Consider the following 12,016-nt stretch of genomic DNA (forward strand, 5'->3'; position numbering starts at 1 on the left):
AACGTAGGTTTGACAAGATGGTGGCCACCAAGCATGATAAAAGGCGCCCTTAAAATCGATAGTAACCATCAGACTGTGGTTTTTATTGTCCCTTGCCGTAGTAATGTGGCGGTGAATGTTATCAATAGCCTCGATGGTATTCCTGCCCCGCCTGAAGCCAAATTGCCTGTTGTTGATGATTTTATTACTCTCATAATGGAAGATAATCCTGTTTATGAGGAGAGAGTCTAAGACTTTACCTATGATTGGCAGGAGGGAGATAGGGCGAAAGTCTGAGGCCGTAGTTGGAGTCTTATTCTTGTTTTTCGGAATGAGTTTTATGGAGGCTTGCTTCCAGTCCGACGGAAAGAAACCGATAGCTAGGCACTTATTCATGATGATACTGAAGGTGGTAGGGATGGCCTCAAAAGCCAACTTGGCCATTTTGGTGGAAATGTGGTCAGGGCCAGGGGCTTTATGCAATTTTAACTTGTGAAACTCTTTTGCGATTTCCTTGAATGTGAAGTTAGAGTCGTTAAGGCCATTATAATCATCAAGAAGACTGTTGCGGATGTCTGAGTGGTACTGACTGTCCGAGGTAGTATTATCATCCGGAAAGAGCTCTTCAATCAAATACTGATAGGTTTCGGATATTGTCTTGGTGTAGTCATTGTTGTTAGTTTTAATTGATGGTGGGATTTCAAGATTCTTTTTCTTTTTGGCAACGACATAGTACGGTGTGGACCATGGATTCCTGTTGCCTACTTTAGTGCAGAAGTCTCTCCAAGCCTGGCTCCTAGCTTTATTGATGTTGGCTTTGTAGTTCGCGAGGAGAGTCCTATAGGCAGTTTTCAATTCTTGTTTACGATGGGTGTCAGCCTCTCTCCGCATCTGCCTCTTAGCCTTTCGAAGCGCAGTCCTTTGCTTTGCAAGGTCTGAATTCCACCAAGGGGTGTGCCGTCTCACAGTTTTTGGTGTCGTAGCTTGAATGTAGCATGAGTGAATCACTCTGTTCAGATTGTTAATAGTATGATCAATTTCTTCTGGAGTGTTCAAATTACAGATGTTAGTAGGCGTCCAGTGGGCTTGAATTAGATTGTGATAAAGATCCCAGTTGGTGTGTTGAGTTATACAGTATTTTGGTTGCGGAGTGTCCTGTTTGATCACCATCTCGATGTAACTGTGATCGCTTACAGAATGGGTGTCTATGGTGTTGCACTGAATTCGGCTGATGTCCAGTTTGCTAGACCCGAGGCAGATGTCTATCCAGCTTTCCCCATTAGATGAGGAATAGGTGGGAAGAGGACTGGTGTTCAGCGAGGTGAGGTGGTACTGATTCATAAACTCCTCCACCATGTAACCCCTCGGATCCTCCACTGGGCTGTGACTTATGTATGTGACTTAGCATTGAAGTCTCCAGAAATGAGGATTGGGTAGTCCTGTAACTGCTGGATAGAGCTAGCAAGAAGGCTGAGAGAGGCGTTAAGATCTCCAGTCGGAGGACAATAGAATGAAATGAGTATGTAAGAGGAGTTCTGCAATTTAAGGCTGGCCGTGGTAAAGCTGTTATTACTATGGTTCGGTAGGAGCTGAACATCAATGTGGTCATTTAGGATGACAAATCCGGTTTTGGGTGGTTGAGTGGGATCCTGATGAGAGACAGTTCGATGATTGCCGAACATTGCAATCTTGTTGGAGTATGTATACGGCTCTTGGATGAAGAGGATATCTATTTGCTTGGTGATTGCAAGTTGGAGAGCGTCAGAAGTAGCCGCTTTGCACCTTTGTAAATTAATTTGGAGAATCTTCAGACTGTTATTAGTGAGATTATACCCCATAGTTGGTTTGACGGATGGTGAGGGCTTTCATCTTGATGGTGATGGGACAGTTCGGGTTAAAAGCATTGTGATAGGTTGGATACTTTTCTTGATCTGGAAGATCTTTGTTTGCCATCTTGCAATTAGCACAATTGGGAGGATGATCTAGCCTTCTGCATTCTACGAATCTGTGCCCTTTACCACAGTGGCTACATTTTTGTTTTGCTGGGCAATTAACTGAGAGGTGGTTGTAGCCACAGCATTGATAGCACCGAACTAGGGGTATGTAGTCATTGATATAGATTTTAGCCCATTGAAGGGCAATGTGTTTAGTGCGGACTAAAACATTTCTTATACTTGGAGAGGTGGAGAGGACAATATGTCTACAGTTTTCTTTATTATTACTTCTGAATAAAACTGTGCTGATCCTGGTGTTTTCTGTGAAATCATCTCTGTTTATCGTTTGTAGTTCTTCATTCTGATCATATATGTATGAGATAATGTCCTCCTCATCCACTGAGGTTGGCACATTCGTGAGGATGACCCTTGGTCTCCTGTCCTCAGAGATTCTACAGTTTACTTGATTAGGTATGTCCGGAAGCTTTTTGATGGCATCTTCAAGAATTTGGGCTTCCTTGTGGGTATCCATTCTAAAACATAGCCTGTCACCTTTTACCTGCCGGACACCCTTGACTCTTATTTTAAGATTGCTCGGTTTGATGTTTTTCTTTATGTTGTTTTCGACATGGTTCATGTTAGTGATATTCCCTTCGTCGTCCGTTTTAGGGTATAGTATAACTGCAAAAGTTCCCCCAGTGCCTTCATTATTAATTTTGTTCTTGAGAGATCTGTTGATGGCCAGCGTGGTGGTGCTTGGCCTGGTGTTAATCTTNTCGTCCGTTTTAGGGTATAGTATAACTGCAAAAGTTCCCCCAGTGCCTTCATTATTAATTTTGTTCTTGAGAGATCTGTTGATGGCCAGCGTGGTGGTGCTTGGCCTGGTGTTAATCTTGGTAACACTAGCATACGAAATAGGTGGTTAAGTATCCTTAGTAACCTGGGTTTGAGGTTGAGTCGTCGTATAGTTTGACCTTAGTTCACGCAGAATCCCGTGGAACTGGCCTAAGCAGGAGAACATACGAGTAAGTCTCTCCCGTACCTCCTTCCGTTCGTCCGTGCGGAGGTATGAGCTGTATTCAGGTAATAAGTCAAGAATTTTTAAGAAGTACTGATTGGCCTCATCCAGGATAGTGTTTTCTAATGGTTGAACGACAACACTAGTTGAAGGTGCCCCCACCACAGAAAGTTCCGAAGATCGGCTTTGAGTAGGCATGATTGATGATTGATGTGTGATAAACCAACCAGTAGAGTGTAGTATAATGATCAGAAAAAAAAGGTGCCAAGTGGCAGCAAGACTCTGGCCAGGGAGACAAAGTCTGACACAGCCAGAGGGGAAGAAACTGGTTGGGTGGAAAAGAACAAAAGGCTTACTTACCACAGTAGAAACCTAGGAGTGAGATAGTTCTTTGTAACCCTTTGGTACGAGTGTATCCAAGTCCAGCGAGCACAAGAGACAAAGAGTTCGGCGATTAGGTTCGCAGGGAAAGTGACACAAGCCTTGAGCGCTGCAGAGCAATTAGTCCTAGGAGAAGGTCCTTAAGTAATCCTTGAGGAGTATCCACTGAGAGGCTGTATCCGGAGTTTGGTGGTGGTAGGTCCAGACGAAGCTGAGATATTGCACAAAAGGTCTGGTAACACCAGAAGAGACTGCGCCAGGAGCCAATAAGGGTCCTGGCTGGACCAGAGTAGCCAAGCAAAGCTTGGCTGTAAGAAACCCAGCTAAAGGTTGGGAAGTACCTACCCCTACCCCAAGTCAGGTAAATCTTACCTGGCTCTCCCAATTGTAACAAGTGCTGATAAAGACACCTGTCAGCACGGGCAATTGGGAGGGTGGTGGGGGGACTGGTCTGCTGTTTAGCGGGTCCCTCCAAGTAAACAAAAAGTAGATGATGGTGTCCACAACACTAAACACAGACAGGAAGGCCAGTCACAACACAGATGATACAAAGATGACATAACACTTTGTAATCCAAGAACACACACACTAAACACAAATACAGTATCCAAGATGGCTTCCACTGTTGTCTTCAGACACTGGAACAGCCAAGGAGGCCAATATGGCCTGCTCCAAAAATCAAAACTATCCCAATAAAAATGGAATAAAAAGTTAGGCTTAGCAGCCCTAAGCCTAACACCCTTCATAGCCCTAACTTAACCCTACTTGCCTATACTCTTACACTGTAGACAGCTAGCTAGGACTAAAACTAGGCTTAGCGTATGAAAAACAGAAAAAATTTACACTGTCAGGAGCTAGTGGAGAGCACAACTTACCTTGTTGAAGACCAAACACCAACTCTATGCATGAATTGTACAGACTGACAGTCTATCATTTTGAATAAATAAATTTTAATTTTATTTGAGAACAGATAAAATCCATGTTAGTGTAAAAGACACTGGAAAACGTTTCAAATTCCCATTTGTATTGTGCGGACTCTATCTAATTTGCTGGAAGGTTACTTTCGAAAGCTATCTGGCATGATAGGTAGGCATCGCTATTAGTAGTGTGTAACACATACTGATCACAAAATTAATTTATAAGAGAAATTTTAATTACAAATTTTAATTAAATTCATTTTATTTTAACAATAAGTTTAATTATTAAATGTTTTTAAAAATTAATTATATTTTCTAATTCACTTTATGAACTAATGTTTATTTTCATTATGAATGATTTTATAGAAGATATACGATTGGTCGGTTTTTGATATAAATATAGTTTTAAGGAACATTAGAATTTATTTTTAATACCAAGATCGAAAGTCGCAATCATGGAGACACATGATTTTATTATTACCTACAACGGCGATAGAAATTATTCTGTTTCTCCTCGTTTGTAGAAGTCTTTGGATATATGTATTGCTGCGGTAAATTATTTTTCGTTCGATATTTTTGATAATTTTTTTATTGTTTTACGTTATTTTAAAGTTAACGACGAAATATGGAAAGGAAATGAAAAATTTGGTTTTATAATTGTTGACAAGGATAGAAGAATTAATGAAGGTTGTAAAAAATTATATTATTTGTTCGGGGAATGTTCAGAAGTTATGAATGAAGTTTATATAGAAAAGAACGAAAAGAATAGGTTAATATTTAGAGATAATTTCCGGAACAAAGCATTATAAATTTGTTAAAGCTTATAACTTCGATTAGTACGAGTATGTATTTCAAACATCCTAGTAACTGTATAATTGTTTTTCACCTTCACGATGTGGAAAGCCTACACTAGTCAGAAAAATTATTCATAACAAAATTTATGAAAAAACATTAAATAATGTTCTATGGTGTTATTCCATATATTAATCATTTTTTTCATAAGAAAAGAGATATTACATTCATGTATGATTTACCTGAATCCGTGCAAGGATGGGATTTAATAATAATTGATGATTTCATGCATAAACTCAGTTCAAAAACTGCATCTTTGTTTACAACAGAGTCTCATCATTATAATGTAAGCGTGATAATTATAATGCAAAATTTGTTTCCAAAAAATAGAATTATGAGAGATATAACTTTAAACACGCATTATTTGATATTATTTAAAAATAATCGTGATGAAAGTCAAGTAAGTTGTTTAGGGCGACAAGCTTTTGCTGGTAAATGCGATTTTTTTATGGATGCATATAAAAAAGCAACAGAGAAGGAATTTTTTTATTTCTTATTAGATATTCATCCTAAAACGAATAAGAAATTTCCTCTGAGAGATTCGTGTTTTCCCGACGAACAAGGTATTTTTTTTGGACATACTTACGAATAAAATGAAGAACGTAAAGAAATATTATCATATGTTAGTACTTTTGTCCAAGACTACTCCTTCTCATCGAAAAGAGATATTGAAAGAAGCTACTCCCGATCAAATTAAAGTTTTGTGTGAAATATGTGATAATTTGCGAAGATGAAGTATACCTGCTGATGTTCGTAAATTACAAAAATATAAAAAAGATTATCAGGAAATTAAGTGAAAAAAATGTTCCTTTAAATACTAAGAAAAAAATTTAAGTTAATCAATTGAATGGATTGCTTCCTCTTCTACTGGCTCCATTATTGTTCATGGCAGGCAGACAAATTGATAAGGTAATAGAAAAAATGGTAAAGCAAATGGCTGTCATCTCTCCTGAATTCCTTTCAGCATATCAAAAACCTGAAATAAGAATTGGTAATAATATTGAAGAATTACTTGACGATGGCGATTCATCTGATGATAGTAAAGTCAAATTATTAAGTCAATTGATCTCATAATATCAGAGAACGGTTCATGCACCAAAAGAACCTGTCAGAGTGTCTGTATTATCTGACAAAATCAAAGAAACGGAATTTCATCCTGAAAATAATCACTGTTGATGATGCATTTATTAAAGAAATAATTTTATTCGTACCACAATTATATCAAAAATATATACTACATTTAATTGATAAGTTGAATCGAAGTCATTACGGATGGAATTCTAAAGGTGAATTAACAGTCGATGGAAAACCTATTTTTTAAAGTAATATAGTAGACTTAATGTAGTACGTAATGAAAAATAGAAAAACCGCATTTGTTCCTGTTAGTTTTAACGAATTTTCGAACGGATTAAAGAAAACAAACATTTCTAAAGAGTGGATTGGAAACAAAAGTTTGGTAACATTACCTGAAAAAACCCAGTGTCAACCAGCATCGGTCAAGACTTTCGAAGAAATTTACTCTTTGAGAATATTTCACCAGTGGAAAAAATCTAAGAGGAAGAGGAAGAAAAATTTCGAATAGAAAAACTTTTGAAATCGATATACTGTAATCCTAAATATACAGCATCTTTTGGTGGTTTAAGTAAATTAGTAAAAGTTATTAAAAAATGGCCATCTTCTGATCCGACTTATACACTTTATAAACCTGTAAGAATTAGATAATCACGAAGAAAAACTAAAACTTTTTATCATAATGACTTATGGCAAGCCGATTTAATTGTATTAAAACAATTTTCTAAATTTAATAATGGAGTAAAATATTTACTAAAAGTAATCGATGTATATACTAAGTATTGCTATGTGGAACCAATAAAAGATAAAAAACCCCAGTCGGTTTTTAAAGCTTTCGAAATCATTTTTAAAAAAACATTCCAAAAATTTACAAACTGATAAAGGAAAAGAGTTTTATAATAGGTTAGTAAAAAATCTTTTTAAAAAATTTAAAATTAATCATTATTCAACCTCCTTCTGATACAAAAGCAGATGTTGTCAAAAGACTAAATAAAACTTTGCGGAATAAAATATATACATTATTTACTTATCGTAATCTTTATAAACATATCGATAAATTATCTGATATTGTAAAAAGCTACAATAATATTTTTCATAGAATTATCGGTATGTCTCTGTTACACCTTCGCATCACAGTGAGATTTTTGAAAAGCTGTATGGTATGAAAGTAGAAAATTCATTTAAATGTAATATTGGTGATCTCGTTCAACTTTCGAAAATACATAAAATATTTAGTCGAGGATATCTACTGCATTGGAGAAAAAAAATATTTATTATTCATGATGTCAGATAAATCTTCAGCGAGAAAAATTTTGCAAAAGATGTTTACATTATTTTGAAAGAGAATGTACATTAAATGAGCATCTCAAATTTTGTTCTAATCATGAATATCAAAAAGTATCCACCCTGAAAGAAAAAGAAGCAACCACCAAATTTCATTCACATGAAAAGCCATTATTTCACCCAATCTGCATATATGCAGATTATGAGTCAATTTTGGAAAAGGTTTGTTCTAATGTAATAGATCCTAAAGAAACTTTTACTAAAATCGTGAAAATTCATAATCTTATAGCAATTATAATTATTAAAAATGAGGATAAAATAATATATGCTAATTTTTATCGCAATGATAATTGATATTCAAAACCAGTTGAATAATTTGTTAGATATAAATAAATCACTATGTTGAAATTAATTTAAATACTGTTTCTAATAATTCAAGACATTGATGTCTTAAATTATTGCAAAAAAAAAAATTTGATGATGATGATATCCATATAATGGATCATGATCATTTAACAGGATTTTTTAGAGGGTGGGCTCATAATAAATTTAATTTTAATTATAGACTAAAAACGTTTATCCCAATTATATTACACAATTTTTCAGATTATGATTTGCATTTAATTTTTTTAAATATACCTTTTAAATTGTTTTCAAAAATTAGAATTATTTCAATAAATTCAGAATATTTAAAACAGTTCCATTAGATTATTTTAAGTTTATTGACAGTTACCAGTTTTTAAATTCTTCTCTCTCTGTTTTAACAGACAATTTAAAAAATGCAAGTTATAATTTTCCTGTTTTTAATCATTTTTTGCAAAAACAAATATACTGAATTATCAAAAAGAAAATAATTTTTTTTATATTTTTATTTTAAAAATGAACAAATATTACATGAAAAACAGCTACAACCCAAAAAATGTTTTTATAATGAATTATCACGAGGAAACATTACAGAAGATGATTACAATTACGCTCAATTAGTTTTTGGAAAAAATTTCACTGTAAAACTTTTAAAGACTATTTAAAATTATATCAATATGTTGATACTGTATTATTAGCAGATATATTCCAAAATTTTATAAAATTAAGTTTAACACATTATAATTTATATCCTGTATATTTTATAACAACACTAGATTTAACAAGGAATTGCGGTTTAAAAGTGACAAAAATCCAATTAGAATTATTTAATGATCTCAATATGTACTTGTTTGTTGAAAATGCAATTAGGGGAGAAATAAGTTTGGTAGGGAAAAGATTTGCAAAAGCAAATAATCCGTTAATACCTGAAACTTATGACAAAAATCAACCTCATAATTATATTCTGTCCGTAGATGTAAAAATTTTTTATGGATTTATAATAAGCGCATGTTTACTTGTAAATATTTTTAAATAGTTGTCTAAGAATGAAATAAATGCTTAAGAGATTTGTAATATATCAGAAAATAATAACATTGGATATATTTTAGAAGTGAATCTAAAATATCCAGAAAGTATTCACAATAGACATAATGATTTACCGCTTGCTAGTGAGCATACTAATAACCTGTATGATTTATTATCTAATTAAGAAAAAACAGTATTAAGTAAATTAAATTTAAAATATACTAATAATAATAAAAAATTCGTTCCCACTCTTTTTGATAAAAAAATTATGTAATTCATTATAAAAATTTAAAATTTTATTTAGATGAAGGTTTGACAGTAACTAAAATTCATAGAGTACTAGCATTTTGTCAAAGTGCATGGCTTAAAAAAATATATATATTATTTAATAATAAAAAAGACAAGAATCCACTAACGATTTTGACAAATCATTTTTTAAATTAATAAATAATAGTTTTTTTGGAAAAACATGTCAAAATGTAAGAAAGCCTATTAACTTAAAAGCAGCTACAACATTAAATCAATATCACCGATATCTATCTAAACCATCTGTAGAACAATTTCAAATTATAAACAATAATCTTACAATTTTTAAAATGAAGAAACCTAACTTGTGTTTAGACGAACCTATTTATATAGGTTTGTCTAAACATAAGTTAGGTTTATTCATTTTAAAAATTGTGAAATTATATACACAAAATTCTAATACACAAAAACCTATTTATATAGGTTTTTTGGGTATTAGAATTAAGCAAATTACATATGTATGAAACATTTTATAAAATATTTAAAAACAGATATAGTGAAACTGTACATTTATTATATACTGACACAGATTCATTAACATTCCAATTTATACAAACGATATTTATAAGGATTTTAAATCATTTCTAGATATTTTTGATTTTAGTAACTATCCAAAAACTCACAAATTATATAATGAAATGAATAAAAATGAATTAGGATATTTTAAAAACGAGACACTGTGGAAACTGATAACTGAGTTTTGTTCTTTAAAACCAAAGATGTATTCTTATATTTTTGATAAACAAAATTAAAAAACAGCTAAAGGTATTAAAAAATCTGTTGTAAAACAAAAAATCATGATAAATGTAAAAAAATTTTATTTAAGACAGAGCTATTAATTAAGACATCAGCAATATAGGATTAAAAGCAAAAATCATGTAGTAACAACATACTNTGTGATTATGATTTTAACGTGAAACAAACTGTTGGTAAAAAAAAGAGGAGCAAAACCAAAAAATATACAAGATCTGGAGTTGAAAAAGCAAAAGGTTGCCTTAGACCAAAACTTTGAGTTAGATCTAACTTTAGATAAAAGTAAATCTTCAAAAATTAAACAATTTAACATTAAAATATGTGAAAATCAATTCACGAAGTGACAGAATTCCATTCTAACACATATATTTCGCTGACAAAATCGAAATGCACCTAACCAATATAATATTAACATTATCGATTTTAAATTTTATAAAAAAGCCTTTGATGCAATGAACGAACATTTTGACAACTATGTAAATGTTTAAATTATGTCTTTTTATATTAAGGAAAAAACCTTTTAGAGGTTCTGCTAGAACTTATNACAAAAAATCATGATAAATGTAAAAAAATTTTATTTAAGACAGAGCTATTAATTAAGACATCAGCAATATAGGATTAAAAGCAAAAATCATGTAGTAACAACATACCTGCAAAACAAAATTACGCTTTCTCCATTTTATAATAAAAAATTCATTCTATTAATAGATAATGGAATAGATGTGCTATCGTTTGGTCATTACTACTTCTACTTTCCATTTTTACAGATTTTTCAATATCATAATCATCTTAACAATATGGATTTTAAATAGTATGCAAAAACGAAAACATACTTATGTAATACATAGTGTTTGTAATAAAACTTATCCGAGTTTAAAACAAGCATGTAATAAAGCAGCATCATTAAAACTGTCTGACTATAAAACATATGACTGTAAATTTTTGTAATAAATGATAAAATAACATTACTGACATGACAAATATTTTACAAGATGTGATTGTATAAATGTAGTAAATAATTTTGTATCTGTTATTATCTGTACTCAATTTAAATAATGTTTATCCATTTACATATATATTCAATTTGAATGATAATGTATTTTATTATGATATCCATATAATAAAATGTTATTAATATGAATAATGTATCCTAACAAAAACAACAATTATGTTTCTTTATAGACAATACTCAACTGCTAATTGATTGGGGAAATTTTTCATTTTTCGTAATTAGAAGAAAATAATATTCGTCATTTAAGAAATTATATTGACTGGAATATCATCAGTCGACGAAACGATTTATCTCTCATATTCATTTCTGAATTAGCTGATAAGTTAAATTGGGAAATCTTATGGAAAAACTATATATTCGCTACTTCATTTATTGAAAAACATATTAAATATGCAAAATGGGATTTAATTTGCGAGTATCAGGTGTTAGACAAATCATTCTTAACCAACTTTTCACAATATCTTGATTGGAATAAAGTCGCAGAATTTCAAATTCTTTCAGATAATTTTATTAGGCGATACATACATAAGTTTGATATTAAAAAAATTTTAAAATACCAACGATTAAAAACTATGACTTTACGCGTATTAAAAGATTATCTAAACTGGAATTATGTTTCTCGTTACCAAATACTTGACCAGCAATTTATTGATGACTTCCAAAATGAACTTTCATGGTGTTACATTTTAAAATATCAGAAAATAGACCGGGAATATATTGTAAACAATCACCAGAACTTATTACTCCACTTATTAGCAGAAATGTGCCATGTTTTAGATAAAGTGAATGAGAAAACTGGAAAAAGCTTAAATATAATAAACTAATTTAATCTATTAATGTAAAAATAAAAAAATAAAATTCAAAAATAATTTTGTTTTGGTGTTATATTATTTCATACAATTATTGGGTTTTAATTTTATTCGATATAATACAGAAACTTTGTCTTATTGTTACAAGATATTTTATGAAAATGAATTGAAAGTTTTATAAATATTTATTATCTTAATTTATTCAAGAAATTTTTTATCTGAAATTATTGCAAATTAATTTTATAATAATTAGAAAGAATATACTGTATTAATTCAAAGTTATAAAAACATTTTAATAATTAAACTTATTG

At 31.5% G+C, this 12,016-nt stretch overlaps 1 protein-coding gene across 1 annotated transcript; it reads right to left on the reverse strand.

The window, feature by feature from the left end:
* Positions 1-1,806: 1,806 nt before the first annotated feature.
* LOC111640744 lies at positions 1,807-2,550 on the reverse strand. The gene has a single exon (XM_023386790.1). The coding sequence runs from the start codon at positions 2,548-2,550 to the stop codon at positions 1,807-1,809; it is 744 nt and encodes a 247-aa protein (XP_023242558.1).
* Positions 2,551-12,016: the final 9,466 nt, after the last annotated feature.

Source organism: Centruroides sculpturatus, unplaced genomic scaffold (genome assembly GCF_000671375.1).
Source record: "Centruroides sculpturatus isolate CEXI.00-Female unplaced genomic scaffold, Cexi_2.0 scaffold1399, whole genome shotgun sequence".
In the NCBI taxonomy this organism is placed as follows: Eukaryota; Metazoa; Arthropoda; class Arachnida; order Scorpiones; family Buthidae; genus Centruroides; species Centruroides sculpturatus.

Bases quoted from the DNA above. Each gene is read 5' to 3' on its own strand.
- LOC111640744 (XM_023386790.1), bottom strand. From the start codon at position 2,550: ATGAACCATGTCGAAAACAACATAAAGAAAAACATCAAACCGAGCAAT.